Below are 19442 nucleotides of genomic sequence, written 5' to 3'. Positions count from 1 at the left end.
AACTAAACTTTTTTGTAATAAAATTATTATGCATTCATTTCTGACCTTCCCCTGTAGTTTCCAGATGAGGCATTTAATTTAATAATGTTGCAAAAAATGTCTTGTCATACACACCACTAACAAAACTGTAATCATTCCAGTTGATAGTTTTATGCATTAGCAAAGTGAGTTTTCTCTAAAAATTTCAGTTACATGAGGAGGTAAGTCTGATGGTCAATAGGAGGACTCAGTTACGATTTTATGGCCATCCCTGACACTGAGCCTTGCCCAAACCATCTTGCATGGAGCTTCAAATTCTACCCTGCTAGATTTGAGTTTCTTGTCCACTCCAAAAGGTACCTCACCCCCGTCTCACACCTGGTGTCCTTATAATGTATGCTTAAATTTTCCCCTGAAGTCTCAGGCTGGTTTGATGCAGCTCTCCATGCTACTCTGTCCTGTTCAAGCTTCTACATCTCATCTCCAAGTACCTACTGCAACCTACATCCTTCTGAATCTGCTTAGTGTATTCAACTCTTGGTCTCCCTCTACGATTTTTACCCTGCGCGCTTCCCTCCAACACAAAATTGATGATACTTTGATGCCTCAGAATGTGTCCTACCAACTGATCCCTTCTTCTAGTCAAGTTGTCCCAGAAATTCCTCTTCTCCCCAGTTCCATTCAGTACCTCCTCATTAGTTATTTTATCTACCCATTTAATATTCAGCATTCTTCTGTAGCACCACATTTCGAAAACTTCTATTCTCTTCTTGTCTAAACTATTTATCGTCCATGTTTCACTTCCACACATCGCTAAACTTCATACAGATACTTTCAGGAAAGCTTTCCTGACGCTTAAAATCTATACTCAGTGTTAACAAATTTCTCTTCTTCAGAAATGCTTTCCTTGCCATTGCCAGTCTACATTTTATATCCTCTCTGCTTCAACCATCATTAGTTATTTTGCTACCCAAATAACAAAACTCATCTACTACTTTAAGTGTCTCATTTCCTAATCTAATTCCCTCAGCATCACCTGATTTAATTTGGCTTAATTCCATTATCCTCATTTTGCTTTTGCTGATGTTCATCTTATGTCTTCCTTTCAAGACACTGTCCATTTCATTCATCTGCTCTTCCAGGTCCTTTGCTGTCTCTGACAGAATTACAATGTCGTCAGTAACCTCAAACTTTTTATTTCTTTTCCATGGATTTTAATTCCTATTCAAATTTTTTCTTTTGTTTCCTTTACTGCTAGCTCAATGTACAGATTGAATAACATCTGATATAGGCTACAACCCTGTCTCATTCCCTTCTCAACCACTGTTTCCCTTTTGTGCCCATCAACTCTTATAATTGCCATTTGGTTTCTGTAGAAATTGTAAATAGCCTTTCGATCCTGGGTATTTGACTCCTGCCGCCTTCAGAATTTGAAAGTGAGTATTCCAGTCAACACTGTCAAAAGCTTTCGCCAAGTCTACATATGCTAGAAATTTAGGCTTGACTTCCTTTAATTTATCTTCTAAGATAAGTTGTAGGATCAGTATTGCCTCACATGTTGGAACATTTCTACAGAATCCAAACTGATCTTCCCCTACGTTGGCTTCTACCAGTTTTTCCATTCGTCTGTAAAGAATTTGTGTTAGTATTTTGCAGCCGTGACTGATTAAACTGATAGTTCAGTGATTTTCATGTGACTGATTAAACTGGTAGCTCAGTGATTTTCACACCTATCAACACCTGCTTTCTTTGGGATCGGAATTATTATTTTCTTTTTGAAGTCTGAGAGTATTTCACCTGTCTCGTATGTCTTGCTCACCAGATGGTACAGTTTTGTCATGGCTGGCTCTCCCAAGGTTATCAGTAGTTGTAATGGAATGTTGTCTACTCCCGGGGCCTTGTTTCAACTTAGATCTTTCAGCGCTCTGTCAAATTCTTCACGTAGTATACTCCTTCCACCTTTCTGCTTTCCCTTCTTTGCTTAGAACTGCTTTTCCATCTGAGCTCTTGATATTCAAGCTAATGGTTCTCTCTTCTCCAAAGGTCTCCTTAATTTTCCTGTAGCCAGTATCTATCTTACCCCTAGCCTGTTGATCTCATTTTTGTGTCATTTGTATTCCGTTTTGCCTGCTTAATTTCCTGCATTCTTATATTTTCTCCTTTCATCAATTAAATTCAATATCACTTCTGTCACCAAAGGATTTCTACTAGCCCTTGTCTTTTTACCTGCTTGACCCTCTGCTACCTTCACTATTTCATCTCTCAGAGCCACCCATTCTTCTTCTACTGTTATTTCTTTCCCTCTTTCTTGTCAGTCGTTCCCTTGTGCTCTCCCTGAAACTCTGTACAACCTCTGGTTCTTTCAGTTTATCCAGGTCCCATCTCCTTAAATTCCCACCTTGTTGTAGTTTCTTCAGTTTTAATCTACAGTTCATAACCAATAGATTGTGGTCAGAGTCCACATCTGCCCCTGGAAATGTCTTACAATTTAAAACTAGGTTCCTAAATCTCTGCCGTACCATTATATAAATCTATCTGAAACCTTCCAGTGTCTCCAGGCCTCTTCCACATATACAACCTTCTCTCATGATTCTTAAACCAAGTGTTAGCTATGATAAGTTATGCTCTGTGCAAAATTCTACCAGGCAGCTTCCTCTTTCATTCCTTACGCCAATTCCATATTCACCTACTACTTTTCCTTCTCTTCCTTTTCCTACTATCGAATACCAGTCCCCCTAACAATTAAATTTTTGTCTCCCTTCACTATCTGAATAATTTCTTTTATCTCATCATACATTTCTTCAATCTCCTCAACATCTGCAGAGGCAGTTGGCGTAAAAACTTGTACTACTGTGGTAGGCGTGGCCTTCGTGTCTATCTTGGCCACAATGATGCATTCACTAAGGTGTACGTAGTAACTTATCTGTGCTCCTATTTTTTTATTCATTAATAAACCTACTCCTGCATTACTCCTATTTGATTTTGTACTTATAAGCCTGTATTCACCTGACCAGAAGTCTTGTTCCTCCTTCCACCAAACTTCGCTAATTTCCACAATATCTAACTTTAACCTATCCATTTCCCTTTTTTAAATTTTCTAACCTACCTGCCCGATTAGGCGATCTTACATTCCATGCTCCAATTCGCAGAATGCCAGTTTTCTTTCTCCTGATAACGACGTCCTCCTGAGTAGTCCCCACCCAGAGATCCAAATGGGGGACTATTTTACCTACGGAATATTTTACCCAAGAGGACACCATCATCATTTAACCAAACAGTAAAGCTGCATGACTCGGGATAAATTATGGCTGCAATTTCCCCTTGCTTTCAGCCGTTTGCAGTACCAGCACAGCAAGGCCGTTTTAGTTAATGTTACAAGGCCAGATCAGTCAATCATCCAGACTGTTGCCCCTGCAACTACTTAGAAGGCTGATGCTCTTCAGAAACCAGACGTTTGCATGGCCTCTCATCAGATATGCCTCTGTTGTGGTTGCACCTGCAGTTGAAGAATAATTTCAACCACCCTTCAGATTTTACAAAACTGATTAAAAATGTAAAATCTGAAGAGTGGTTGAAGCTATTCTTCAACTGTGAATTAAAAATAAAGCTTTTCGTTTAATGTTATTTAATGTTACACAAATAAGAGAACACAGTCTCATTAACTGATGCATTTTTGTATTGTTGACTACAGATGATGCTACATTTAACACTGCAACCTTTGTTCCATCTCCCCATCATTGTTGTAATTGGAAATAGTGAACTTATTTCCTCCATATTTGTGTAGATTTGATTAATCTTTACTTTAAACATTGGTGATGAAAGACATTTACTCAGTAGAATTAACAGCAAATACACATAAGAAAAATAATTTTATTGATAGTAGTCCAGTATCAACACCTTCAATAAAGCATTTTCTTGAAAGTACCCGTTTTTGCAATACTTTGATTCCCTGCAATGAAGTACTATAGGAAGAAAAACTGCACAAACTTTCAGGTAGATCTTGATGAGATTCCAAAGTGGTGTAGAGACAGAGAACGTGTTTTGTATGTTCAGAAATTTGTACAAATCACAAAGTACAAAAAGGTTGTACCCAATGATTACAGCATCAACAAATAAGAACTGGAAAACAACCAACTCATACAAATACCTGGGTTTAACAGTTTGTAACTATACGACGTGGAACAATCAAGTAGGCCCCTCAGTTGTAGGCAAAGCAGTTGCGCAGACTTTGGTTCACTAGTAGGTTCCTGTGAAAATGCAGTGGAGACTAATTACAAAACATTTCTGCAACCCATTCTAGAATATAGCTCCAGTGTGCAGAAGCCGTAGCAAAGAGGATTTACAATTCATATTGAACACATTCAAAACAAGACAGCATGAACAATTATACGTTCTTCTTCATCATAGGAGAGCATCATCAAAATTCTGAAAAACATGAATTGACAAACACGTAAGAATCGATGTCATTTATCCCATGAATGATTTCTTACATAAGTTCAAGAACTGATATTAAGGAAGAATCTAGGAATATGCTTCAGACCCTACGTATCATTCCTGAAGGTACTACAAAGACAAGATTAGTCTAATTGCAGTGAGCCCAGGAGCATTTAAGTAGTCATTCTTCACAAGACCCACACACAAGTGAAATGGGAAGAAACTTGTAGCCCTAATCTAAGTTCCCTCTGCCATGCACTGTAACAGTGGTTTGCAGAGTCTGTATGTAGATGTAGAGGTTTGTATATAGCTTTTATAAGTAATACAGGCTATAGGAATGATTTCCTACTGATACTTCTCTCTATGAATTCATATCTTGATTTGTTCCCTACTCTTGAAGGACTTCCATGTGCCTCATAACTGGTGGTGTAGTCTGACTGAGACACATCAGTAGAGAGAGAGTGGAGTGTCTCTGCAAGTTACGTGAGCTTCAGTCATCAATATATGTTATATGCCTCTCATTCCTAATATTTCTAGACAGTGAATAGTTGTTTATCCTTATACTACTAATTACATTTCACTCAGAATTTTTCATCACTGTTTTACTTCTATTTTGGTGATCTGGCCTGCATATAATCACAGTATTTGTTATTATATTAGACTGTGAAGTCCCCAACATATGTTTTGTCGTACTTACTGGCTTATTGCACACCAATGAAGATATTCCTTCCTGCTAAGATCTGTAGACCATGATATGCCAGTGAGGGAGACTTAAGAAAAATAATTTAAGTCTGTGTTGCCTTCTAACAGTGTTTTTGATCTCTAAATGCCAGGTGAGGTCTTTTGTTTTTACTGAAATATGTCTAATGAACTACCAAATGTCAACAAACTCTGATTCTCAAATGTATATTTTTGAAATTCTTTAGGAAACATCTAGCTTTAAACAACTCCTCTACATACATTTCTGGCAACATAATATCTCTCCATTCAAATGTAACAGCTCTCTTTAATACAATAGTAATGTTGGCAACCCATATGCAGGAAAATATAGAAAACTATTTGCATACTGAAGGCTCATTATCATTCTTTGCATTCTAAACTTCTTGGTATAAATCGACACTGGAATATTGTCCTCACTGTAGTCGGTTTGTTAGGCATTCTGTTATATTCTCCATTGTCTCCTACAAAATAGTAGATACAGTGAATACAATGTCCCTGATGATATCTTACTTAATGTTAAATTTGTCTGAAATCAACTGTCTTTTTATTAATTATTTTAAATAGTTTCAGTAATTATACTTGGTATGTTTCTTACACAATGACAATATGACAAGTAGAGCTGGGAACCCAAATCCAACTGCATAGCACTGATCATCTCCAAAGCACATAAATGATTTGCGTAAAATGGGTGTAAATATCATTCCAATGAATCCACCAAAATTAATGCTGAAGTAGAAATAGGAAAAAAATTTGTCAAGCAGTTCTTCTTCCTCTGGCAAGTGGAACTGGTCTCCTCCAAACGCTGCAACACAAGGCTTTATTCCACCTGATCCAACAGCTACAAGTAACAGTCCAATCAATGAACATGATCTGAAAGAAAGGTTGATAAATAAAAAGTCAGCTTTCATAACAGATGCAAAAATACTAGCATGTAATATTAATTTTAGAAAATTCACTACTTTCATTTGATTATGCAAATGAGAAACTGTGTTACATATCATACAATGTAGGCTGTTACATATCAGTGATTATGACAACTTACACAAAAACTGAAACATTGCTAAATGGCACACTTTAAAAGTGAATTATTTGGGTATCTGTCAGAATAGGTCGTTCAATTACATACCATGTTGAGTCGATCCCATACTGAGACAGATCCTTGAAGGGTGTAGAACAAATAAGTTATACATTAACAGGTAGGAATAACCACTACAGACTACATCTTTAAACTATATATGATTAATGCTAATCTACTGACACAGAACTTTTCATTAAAAGAATAAATTCTCTGGCCAGCTTTATTTCTTCTTGGATAAGGCTTACAAGATAGTAACATGGAATAGCTCTTTTTGCTATACACCACTCCAGAGGACTTGCAGTTTCCATGTAGTAGGAGCATGCCCTTTTCCCCATGCATGTGATTTACAAATTCTGATTCATATTTACTTTGTATCATATTCACTGCTCACACTGTGAATGCCGTTGGATTTAAATTAATAATTTGGAAAAAAATACAGGTCAATGCATTCAGCTCCATAAAGTTGGTCAAATTTACTTTCACTGCAGTAAAAACTTAGTGGAACATGCCTAACAACAGTGTTCTCCAATACATTGCGTAGTAACTGGAAATCATATTTTTAAGTGACATCACCCCAATTTGGATGCCATGAGTCCCAAGAGGGTCTATGCTGCTTCAGACAAGACAGAAACTTGAAGTGCTAAAGAATGTAGCCTTGTGGCGAGCATTAGATTTGCTGAGTTGAGCATGAAGTGGGCACTCCAATCTTCCTCCAATGATACAAGATGCTGACAACCAAGTTTTATCTTCCCTAATGTACTTCTCAAAACTGGTACATCTGGAACCTCAGGATGTATGACAGGAATGAACTGTGGAAGTGCATGTAGCCCTTGTGGCTTCTAAGAGGTAGACCCTCTTTTACAAGTTATCATTTCAACATATTACACCCAACCCATCATTATATCACTAATCATGAGCCATTAACCAATTACTGCCATGCCATACTGATCAATGCCTAGACAGTTAAAGCCATACCCTAGCATGGAATATTGAAGTAACTGCCAACCAGACATAACCATTTGAGGTTTATGAAGATATGTGCATCTTATGGCTAGGAAAGTAGGAGGGTGCCTTTTTCGTTCCCTTGGAAGGCAACATTTCCTAGACAGAACTCACAGCATGGATGTCATTCTTGATGGTACTGCATACACATGTAGTAGTTTAGTTACTCACGCCAGTTGATTGGAAGCTTCATTTCGTTTTACAACAGCTTCATTGTAATGCCTGGAATTTGTTGATATGTCATCTTTCTTTCTTTACAAGACACACACTGTTCAAAAGTACTAAAATCTCAAATATTCTGTCTACAGAAATGTACTTTTTATTTTGTGGCCTATAGATACTGTTTTTTTTTTTTTTTTTTTTTACTTAATTTTTCATGGATGAAGTCATTATTAAGGTTTTATTTCCTTTTTTACATGTCTATGTTAACATCCTTTTATGACACAATTCCTTCTTTTAATGTTGGCAAGAATAACTGATGCATGGTCCTCTACAAAAAATGCAACAATATTGCTCAAGAATTTTTTTGTAAATGTTGAAAATAAATTCATGGTTTATTTACTTATTATCATTGTCATATCCCTTACTACTGTTAACTTGCATCAGGTATGCACTGTTGTTGTTGCTGCTGCTGCTGTTTCCATCTTCAGTCCAAAAACTGGTTTGATGCAGTTCTCCAAGCTGCCTCTTCTCTGGGTAACTCCTGCAACCTTACAGTTATTTGGACATGTTTACTGTATTCAAGCCTTGGTATCCCTTTACAATCTTTACCTCCACACTTTCTTCCAGTACCAAACTGACTATTCCTTGATACTGCAGGATGTGTCCTATCAACCAATCCATTCATGTAGTCAAGTTGTGCCATAAATTTCTATTTCCCCCCAAATCTATTTAGCACCTCTTCATTATGTTACGCAATCTACCCATCTAATATTCAGAATTCTTCTACAGTAGCAAATTTCAAAAGGGTTCTATTCTCTTCTTGTGTGAAGTGCTTATTTTCTAGGTTTCACTTCTGTGTAAGGCTATACTTCAAATAAATACCTCCAGAAAAAACTTTCTAACACTTTAACTGAAATTCAATGTCAACAAATTTCTCTTTTCCAGAAATGATGTTCTTGCTACTGCATTTGCATTTTATATCTGCACCACTTCAGCCATAATCAGTTATTTTACTGCCCAAATAACAGAACTCATCTACTTCTTCCAGTTTCTCATTTGCTACTCTAATTCCTACAGTTTCTCATTTCCCACTCTTAATTCCCTAAGCATCACCTGATTTTTCATAACATTCCATTATCCTTGTTTTACTTTTGTTGATGTTCATCTTATATCCTCCTTTCAAGACACTATCCATTCTATTCAGCTGTTCTTTCAAATCCTTTGCAGTCCCTGACAGAATTACAATGCCGTCAACAAACTACAGATTTGTTTTTCTTCTCCCACAGCTTTAATTTCCACTGCGTTTTCTGCTTGTTTTCCTTTACTGCTGGCTCAACATAGAGACTTAATAACATCAGGAGTAGGTAGGTAATACAATCCAAAGGAGAGCCTTTAGGGTTGTTTTAAGGAGCACAGCTAGACAGTTGTGCAACCATTGTTTAAAACACTGCAAGTGCTATTAGTACCATGCACATATATTATGGACACATTAATGTGCATTTTTTAAAAATGCAACAGTAATAGTAGTTTTATGAGAAAAAAATGTGACATACACATGCACATATATTATGGACACATTAATGTGCATTTTTAAAAAATGCCACTGTAATACTGAGTTTGTGCTCTGTCTCTAATAATCTCAAAGGTGATATGCCATTAAACCCTAGGAAGAAGGAAGGAAGGAAGACTAGGGTTTAATGTCCTACTGACTTCGAGATTATTAGAGACAGAGCACTAACTTGAAATGTATCAAGGATGGGGAAGAAAATTGCCTGTGTCCTTTTAAAGGAACCATCATGCCATTTGCCTGGAGCAATTTAGGGAAATCATGGAAAACTTGAAACTGGATGGCCAGACATGGATCTGAACCATTTTTCCTGAATGATAGTCCATTGTGCTAACCACTATGCCACCCCATTTGGCATATAAAACAACTTAATTAATGTTGATTAGCACTGCTACTGAATTAGAAGGTGTGGGAGTAAGAGATGTTGATTTAAAAGCTTTCCTTGGAGAACAGTGGTACGACAAAATTCTGAAACATGTTACTAAACATAATCTTTAATTTATTTTTTGTAATTCAAATCTTAAATGAAGGCTATGTTCATGACACAAATGCAGATGTCTCAATTTGAAAAATGTATGATGGCAATCTTGATTAAAATGCTGTGTGAAAGAAACAGGGAAAGAAATGGCACTGATAATATCACTGACTGGAATGTCTACCTAAGTGTTGGCTTTATCCATGACAAACAATATTGCAAATATCATCCTACAAATATGAGTATAGCTGAGAATATTCTGAATGTACTATAATTCATTAACGAGTTTGAAATAAATCTTATCTTATTACGACAACACAATATCCTTTATTGTTTAAAGGTGATTCATCCTGTTTTAGAACCGTTTACAAAAGAAGAAATTGTTTACAAATTAGAAACATTCATGTGAGAATCATTTGTTGATGGAAATGTGGTGTTTAAAGTCAGACAACAGGACCAAAATCAAGAATGATGACACTAAAAGGCTCCTAGATGAATTCTGAGTAAGCCAATTCAAGATGAACATGTGTGGATCTCAACAAAATGGAAGAACTGGAAGAGAAGTGTGCACAGTTGTCTAGTCAATACAGTTATCAAAACATGAATGAGAAGCTGTGTGCTGAAGCAATAAATTACACATTTGTTACACTAAATGAAACTGGAATTAGTTCAATAAAAAGAAAATATCATACTGAATTTTCGTACGGGCCTAAAGCGGATCTTATTAATTTGAGAAGTTTTAGTTGTGCCTGCTATCTTCAGATTGAAGATCACAAATGAAGAAAGACTGAAAAATAAGTAAAGAAAGGGATCTTTGACAGATATGACTTTGATTCTCCCTGCTACTGAATCTATGTGCCTAATAAAAGAGACATTGTTGCACCTGATGTGGTCACTTTCTAAGAAAGAGTTGAAGATGAGTAAGGTGAGACTTCCACAAAAGACAATATGAATGAAATTGAGTATCCAAAAGAAAATCAGATGTCTGATTATTCACTCTGTGATGTCTCTGAAGATTGCAATATATTATCTGATTATTTGTGCAACTTGAAATAGATCTTTCACTATCAAAACTATGTGATCAACAAACTTTAAGGTACCTGTCACATTTCCATATTATTAATTGGATATTTCTGTGACATTTAAGTTTATTAAGCAGCCCTGAAAATTTGCAACGACTGTTTTCTATAGTCTGCATGGATATCTGTATTGTATGATAACTGAAATATTAAAACTTAACAAATAAGCTACATACAATTCAAAATTATTGTCTCTAATTAAGCTTTAATACTTTTTACAGTTGTAAATCACACACAACATGACACATAACAGCTGTTTCCCCACAAGTACTTCTGTTTCAAGACTGAGTCACAGTTAAGACAATCAGTTGTTTATCTAACAAGTGCTTAGCTCTGAATAGAATATCAACATCAGCTTCAGGGTTCACTAACTCAAACTGTGTCAACTTGTTCGCCAGGGAAATGAACGTTGTGGTGAAGTAGATTTAAGAATCTAGAATACCTATTCATATATGATGGTTGTCGTTACTTTTTATCTGTTTGTGATGTGACAATATCCTACAAAATGTTTTGTTTAACTCTCTCTCTCTCTCTCTCTCTCTCTCTCTCTCTAGTTTAGTGTCATGATAAGTTTCAACTGGGGCTCTCCATGCTGTGCTATTCTGAACATATAACATATTCCTTCATCTGTTTGTATTCTCATCCATTTCTAATGTTGTCCACTATTCTAACTCTCTTCTTACCTCTTCCTCTCATCCCTTCCACTTTTCCCTCTAAAATTGTTTGTTGCAGACATTTCCTATACAGTATACGTTACAGCCAAGATTTTCTCCTGTTTCTGATCAGCTCCAATAATCTTCTTTCTCCCTCTGTTTTCTTCATTACTTCATCATTCGTAAGTCTGTCAGTCTACTTCACCTTAAGCAATATCCATATTTCAAAAATCTCTAAATACCTTCCTTCTTTCTTTTTAACTGTGTATGATTCACTGCCATATAGCAGTACACCGGCAAACCATTTTCTCAGCTCTACTGGAATTCTTCTAGCTGTTAATACTGCTTCACCTTCTTGCTTATTCCCATAATTTTAGTCTTTCCTATATTCATCTTCACTCTGTGGCATCAATAGGTCATATCGACCATAGTCAACATTAATCTTTGGGACTCAGGTCGCTCGTCCTAGCCGCCATGTTAATTCAGTCTGTTCTTATACCTTGTACTGTATGCATGTGTATGATAATTGTCGAAACATATGTATGTGCAGATATTAGTGGGGGCAGTTTATTCCATATACCGCTATTCGTATCCTGTTCCCATAACTCCATATTCCTTGCTCCTTCTTGCAATATTGGCCAATATCTGCTGTAGCTTCTCTTCTGATTTTGCCAACACTGCTTGATCATCCACATATTTTATAGTCATTATCCTTTCTCCTCCAATTACAGTGCTTCTTATGTCTTCTATAGCCTTACCCCTGGCTGTTCTGCCTGTATGTTGAAAAGCTTTGGTGACAGTGAGCATCATTGCCTTATATCCCTTAGAATGTTCATCTCTTCCATCTCCTCAGTGACTGATCTGCACTTTCTGCTTGTGTGCATATCTTCTTTATTAACCTACATTTTCAGTCATTACTGACATCTTTCAAAATTCTCAGCATTATACTGCAGTTGACCCTATCAAATGTCTTCTATCTTTTTTCCTCCAATCAGCCTCAGACATTCTACATAGCAACTCTTATTCCTTGCCCTTCCTGAACCCAAACTAGTCTTCCCCAATATTCCCTCAGTTTTCTTTTCAATTATCCTTTGAATGATTCTTGTCTTGTAAGATGACTGATAAAACTAACTGTCCTATAGTTTTTGAGTTTTTTATATTGCACATTTTTGATAAAGGTTCTAGAATGTCTATAAGTAGAGATTTGGGGCCAAATTCCTATGCCATAATTTTTCTTACTGCTTTAGTCAATCTGGCTATTGTATTTGGACCTAAAGACTTCCTGTACCTCAGATAGAATTTTGTCACAGCCCAATGCTGAACTGCTTCCTCCCATTCCCACTTCAATATATTTAGACCTCAGTCTTCTCCATTCTGTTCCTCTTCCTTCCTTCGAAAGCAGTCTGTTAACTGTCCATACCCTGTATAACTCTTCCATATAAACCATTAAAACCCTGTTCACCTCTTCTATACGTACTGTCTTTTCTCCATGTCTATTTAATATTCATTGTTTGCTTATTTTTCTTACTTCTCTTTTTGTTAACGATTTCACTGTTCTGTACATTCCTTCCAGTTTTCCCTTCTTTTCAGATTCCCCTAATGCCTCACATTGTTGCCTCATCCAACCCTCTCCAGCTTAGTCAGTTAACCTTTTAGTTCATTATTCAGGGTGATACTACAGTATACCAAAAATAAAATGTAAGTTAATATTACAATAATGATCAGTTATGGCAAGTTACTTCAAATAATATACTACAGAGCAAATAAAACCATGACCAAGAATGGAATGTGGGAGTTTAACATTACTTGTTTATTACAATGAAGATAAATATTTTGTTTACTTACACTGGAGGAAGAGAAACTGGAGGAATGGCAGCAAGACACAGTAAGATGTTTCCAGCAGTGTATATGAGAGAAAAATACAAGATTGTTCTGTAAAAATCAATTAAGAACAACATTACATAAATGTTGATGGTATATAAATTATGCACAGCAATGCTCTTGCAATTGTAAAATGTATCTTATAACATCAAGTAACATCTTCAGACAACTGTAAATGATTACACTTAAGTTCACATAAGATATATAACTAATAATAATCCTTGAATGTAAATTGTAGGCAACACATTTTATTGTAAATATTGCAGACATTTTTGTAAAGAAACTCTATTAGCACAGCAGAAAACAAGGATCCTTTTCTTCACACTGCTCATATGAAAAATCTTTCTGTATGCTAAAGTACATATAATTGGTCTAACGCACTGCTTTCCGGGTGGGAAGGCGTGCCGGTCCCAGGCATGAATCCGCCCGTTGGATTAGTGTCGAGGCCCGGTGTGCCGGCCAGGCTGTGGATGGTTTTTAAGGTGGCTTTCCATCTGCCTCGGCAAATGCAGGTTGGTTACCCTTACTCCGCCTCAGTTACACTACGTTGGCGATTGCTGCACAAACACTTTCTCCACGTATGCGTACACCATAATTACTCTACCACGCAGAAATTGGGGTTACGCTCATCTGGTGCGAGACTTTCTCAGGGGGGGGTCCACTGGGGGCCGAACTGCACAATAACCCTGGGTTCAGTGTGGGGCAGCGGTGGGGTGAGTGGACTGCTGTAGCCTGTTGTGGGGTTGTGAACCACTGAGGGCTATGGTGGGGATGACGCCTCTCCGTCGTTTCTAGGTCCCCAGTTCCATAGAATACAATACAATACATATAATAACTACCAACTACTATCAATAATACAAAAGAAAAGATTTCTGTTCCGTACTCTATAATCAGGAGGAGCTGTTATGAATCCAGATACTTATCTGTATTTTTCTGCATCAGTAACATTTATTTATTTTACATTTAATTCAATGTATTGTAACACATTTTACAAATGTGTTCTTGATAGGTGTAAAACAAAGTGTAGCACTACAGATAGAGAGATGCTGAATGAAAGGTTTTTGGATTTCAAGAGAGCAATGTGTGATGCCTTCAATGAGTACCATAGCAGAATGTTGTCACGTGATCTTTCATAGAACCCAAATAAATTCTGGCTATTAATGATACCAAAGTTGGTGTCCAGTCCCTGGAAAATGAGGCAGGTATTGAAACTGAGGGTAGCAAAGCAAAAGCTGAAATGCTTAACTCAGTTTTCAAATGTCTCTTTACAAAGGAAAGCCTGGAGAATTGCCTCAGTTTAATGCTTGTGCCACTGAAAAGATCAATGCAATAAGTCGTGTTGTGACACAGCTGAAATCGTTGAAACTGAATGAAGTTCCAGGCCCCAATGCAGTCCCTATCAGCTTCTATACTGCATCTGCAGCTGAGTTAGTCCCTCTTCTAACTACTGTCTATCGTAGATCCCTCAGACAAAAACTAAAACCAGTACTTGGAAAAAGGCACAGGTTACATCAATTCACAAGAAGGGTAGTAGAAGTGATTCCAAGAAAGTCTGTTAATAGACTTCAAGAACTGGCTTTAAATGATTACTCTAGGAATATACTACAGCCCCCCATGTATTGCTCACATAGAGATAGTGAGAATAAGGTTAGTATAATTACTGTACTGACAGAGGCATTCAATCACTCTTACCACGCTCCATATGTGAATGGAACAGAAAGAAACCCTAATAAATTGTATAATGGGACTTAACCTCTCCCATGCACCTCATGAGGGTTTGCAGAGTATAGAAGCAGATGCAGCTGTTGATAGTTACGTCTACCAGCAATCACTCAATGTACTTAGACACACACCCTTGTCAGGCCTCTGCTATAACTAGCCATGGCTGCCAACAGTGTAGCCTTTCTTCACCCACAAGCTGAATACAATATTTTTTTATTTAAAGTGCACTTGTATCAACTAATCTTTTGTCTGCCTGTCCAGGTTCTTCCAGCAACAGATCTCTTTGGCAATCTTCCACCCATTTATCACTAGCAGTGAGGACATAATGGTTACCAAACATGCATCATAACAACTACATTGTTTTATAGTTCGTGAGCATCATTCATTGGCAAGGAAGACATAGGTCTACACATAACTCTTCTGGAACAATATGTAACCCCACATGTTTCTTGAAGGACAGTGCATGGCTATGAGTAACACTCATATATATAGGTGTTGGACAATGTTGACGTTATTTGCTGTACAATGTGACAACCAATTCATGCCAAACTTCTCTGTATTGTAAGCAAAATGCTTACACTTGAATCTTGTTGGGACCTGGCCATAGATGATAGACCTCATCATAAAGACCAAGCAGATCCTAGATGAAGTCAACTTGTCTTCCACCTCTTCAAACATCTTCCCTTGATCAGCCAATGTAATGATCAGCACAGATGAAATACCTGGAGTGTTCTGCAATGGGCTGATCATTAGTATAATTATTAAAGAGCACAGGAGCAAGCACCGCACAGGAGTGAGTGTTTTGCCTTTAGGTAGGGCTTTCTTTTGTATGCAGCATTTGCTCTTCTTGTCCTGGAGAAATATTTGGAATCTTCAATTCTGCAAGAAGGTACCTAAAAGGAACTTAAGATTATAGTCACTGATGAGATAGTAAATCTTTCTTAGGAACTCTCTTTGGTTGCTTGTGGCATAGACAGCTGTTAAGTTGGCATAGGCAACTCCACTTTATCTTACCCTGCACTACCCACCTGACAGTTTTATCCACACCACAGTAGTGAACCAATTGTAGATTGGCATAATCTTACAGTACGACAGTCCCTATGAAAAATATACTAATACTATGAAGATCTTTGGTCAACAGCTCTGATGGAACAATTTAACTGTATTCTTTCACAAGTTACTTAACTGTTACTAAAATAATTTTATGTTATTACTATAAAATTTCAGTGTCCACTTGAAATCAAGTGCATGCTAGCCGTGAAATTCTTAAGTTGCTTAATGTATTCCATCTTTAAAAATTTGCAGTTGTGTATTAATGAGACTAGGATAACCGAAAATAAAGTGAAAGAAATCTCAGAATTATGAAGCTTTAAGTGAATTAGTATTGTAGTTAAATAATTTTACATCCACTCAAATAAATTTAAAACTGAGCTTTCCTCATACATACTCTTGCAACAATCTTTCAATGTCGTGATTCTGATTTCAAGTTACACAATCTTTTGACCTTTCAGACAGAATCAAAATTGTTTAAACAAGTTGACAAGGAATTTTAGGATTCAGTTGGTTACTTTAGGAGACTTAATATATTCAATAATTAAATGTGACACTTGTGACTGTAATATCCTTTACACTTCTGATTACTTGGATTTAAAAAACCTTGTCTTGATTATAGGATTCATAGTGAAGCAGGGAATTAATTTGTTACTACCATGCTGTTTGCAGTTGCCATTTTCCTTGTCATCATGTTGGCTCCAAATTCTGTCTTAGATATATGTTGGAGATGACTTTTGGACACAAATACTGCTGCAACACCAACTTTTACTTGCACAAGTACCATTTTTGTGGTCACAGAATTTTTACATCACCAGACATAGTGCAACTATGAACATACACCATGATACCCAGCATGTAGGGCTGGATATTAGTTTCATAACATTCTTTCCCTCACACCATTAGTACCAAGGTCACCCAAACAACTGCAGGTTGAAAAGTAGTCACAATTAAATTGAAAATTTTCATTAAATTTTTTGGTGAAAGCTAAGTTGTTACATTACAAGTTGTTGCTTGCTGGGAAACTGCCCCCATGGCTCATTGCTCAGTACAGGCCCTAGCTACTGCCCTAGCAGAGTTCCCACAGTAGCGGACTGCTGAAAAATGGACACCAAGGAAACATACATCTACAGCCCTTGACCAGTGGGAGTGTAGAAAGATTATCAAGTGAGGTCAGTAGATGCTAGCAAAATGCCGGGCTGAGATGGTCTCATTCTCCCTGCAAATGGTTTCCAGCTGACCAACAAGCATCTTCCTCAACCTCCTTGATCCTACACATCCCTCAGGAAAGATGGCCCCCTTCAAAGTCTTTGCACCTTCCCTAAGTGCCCCTTAGGCACTTCCAATTCTGCAATAAACCTGACAAGTATTGAAAAGATTCCTCTTTTTTCCTTAAAACTTACTCCCACTGGATATCCACTCATCCAACCTCTCACAGCCTGCACAATCTGGACAATGTAATCTCATGCTGACATGATAAAAGTAACAGATATTTTACTGATTCAAGTTTGGAAAGAAACAAAAATGTACTATACCATAATAAAGATACAAAATGTAAATGCAATTTGATAATTAAAAGGTCGAATATTTATTTATTTTCAATATATGTATATATGTTGGGAGGCCAAAAGTTTAAATACAGATACTACTGTTTATTTATTTATTTATGATAACTATTTGTTGTGACATCATTTGCCTGAGTGAGGGAATGTGTGATGTAACATACCATGCTGGTAAAGTGAAGTGTTACCCAAAGTCTAACTAGCCAATGAAACATGATTGTAAGATGTCCAAGCCTTTTAGTATTCACCGTCACAAGACATAAAATGTGAGATGAGTAACAAAACATAATCACAGCTCACAAACAAATTGTCAATGTAGTGAAATGTCATGTCATTGATGCAGATTTGTATTTTCTTATGCTTTGCCAACTTTTTCTTTCTTTGTGGCCCAGGATAAAACCAGTGGTCTTAACTATCAATGAATTGTTTCTGAACAGAGGAGACACTTTTGCAGTTTATAATTACTGGGGAAAATTACAAGTCTGTATTTGTTTTCAAGTCACATAATTGTTGTTTGTATCGTCTTTGTGTGTGTTACTTCTTCAAAATGCATGGACCCAAAAGAAGCACTTAAATATTAATTTTTGAACTAACTGATTAACAATGATGCTCAAGTATCCACTACTTTGCCCCCTTCATTAAAGACTCATTTATTTTCCACCATAAGAAAAACATTCTTTGGTACTAAGCTCTGTGTGGAAGTTTATGATAAGATAATCTTGTGGTTGGCTCTGGGCTTCTCTTTCAAGCAAAAAATACAATTATCGTTAAAAAAATCTTTTGGCTTCTCTTACACACAGTTATAAGTAATAGTGTCTCTTATCATGCAATACTTATTTTGCACCATCTTAAACCTCCACTTTTCTAATGGAAGAGGGAAAGAAGGTTAGAGTTTCAACAATGAGGTCATTAGAGCTAGAGCACTAGCTCACACTGTGAAAGGATGGGGAAAGAAATTAGCTTTGCCCCTTCAAGAACTTGTTCCTGTGCCCCAATGTGCACAGCTTATTAATATACAATTAAACAACCACAGAACAAGATACAGTTCATAAAAACCTGAATAAGCTTGGCTGATGTGAGTGAGCAAACTTGATCGTGGAAGAATGATACCAAAAAGTCTATAAGTCTTCACAAAATCATTGTCAACAGAACAATAAAGTAGTCTATATAGCAATCCGTAGTCCAATCCAGTTACAGCAGCCAGGTTACAACAGTGTATCATTATGATGATGTGTAGAGTCTCCATTCCACGAACAATGTGCCTGTGGAGTTGTGCTTACCCTAGGTTGCTAGGCCCCACCAACTCTTTGACTTGATAAGGCTGATCTCTTCCTTTGCAGAATTGATATAACACAGATGAGATAAAAGATACCTCTCCCCCACCCCTACCCCCCCACCCCCACCCCTCTTCCCAACAGAGTCAGTGAGTACAGTCCAAATGTGTGGGACAGTGATGGAGATGACGGGTCAGATGAGGGGAGTGAAGGTTGATATCTTGTTGCAAGGCTTTGCTGGTGAAGACTCCATCTCCAAGTTCAGTTGTGGCTAGGAGGTTTGAAGCACTTTGTTCATCTCCACCTCCAAAGCTAGTGAGGTATCAAAGTATTGAATGCCTGGGCAATGTAAAGAGTGAGAGATGCAGAAGCAGCATGATGCAGAATCAGAGTCACATAGGAATGATGACCCAGCCCCTGCCTTCAGCTGTTGAACAGAAAAGGTGCCTCTGGTGGCCTGCAATTGGTAATGGATAATGCAGTGAGTGCAGTCTGGTGGCAGCATTAGTGGGCAGGTATTTGAGTCAACCCTTGGTGATGAAGCGGAGGACCTGTTTGAGGATTGGATACTCTGCTGGAGTTTGAGTGGGCCAGTGTGTAGCGATGGGAAATCCACTGAGAAGGCTCTGTAGCCCCCCAGCATTAGAAATCCACATTGGATCCTATTCATAAAAATGTGGCTCAGAACCCCTGGGAAGCCGGGAGAGCACATCTGCACTGGCATGTTGAAAGGTGGATCCAGTATGGGTATTTTCTTAGGAATAAGGCTCATCTTTGTAATCACTGCGATGTTTTCTCCATTGT

At 37.3% G+C, this 19442-nt stretch overlaps 1 protein-coding gene across 1 annotated transcript in view; it reads right to left on the bottom strand.

Annotated features, from left to right (window-relative positions):
• LOC124796064 (peptide transporter family 1-like) overlaps positions 1–19442 on the bottom strand; it is a 178140-nt gene that overhangs the window by 103847 nt on the left and 54851 nt on the right. The window contains exons 4-5 of the mRNA XM_047260151.1: positions 12995–13081; positions 5729–6003 (exon numbers count right to left, since the gene is read on the bottom strand). Of these exons, the coding sequence (XP_047116107.1) occupies positions 5729–6003; positions 12995–13081 (362 nt within the window). The remainder of the gene's footprint in view (positions 1–5728; positions 6004–12994; positions 13082–19442) is intronic.

The sequence above is a fragment of the Schistocerca piceifrons genome, chromosome 4 (genome assembly GCF_021461385.2).
Source record: "Schistocerca piceifrons isolate TAMUIC-IGC-003096 chromosome 4, iqSchPice1.1, whole genome shotgun sequence".
NCBI lineage: Eukaryota > Metazoa > Arthropoda > Insecta > Orthoptera > Acrididae > Schistocerca > Schistocerca piceifrons.
This window is presented reverse-complemented; position numbering and strand designations above follow the sequence as displayed.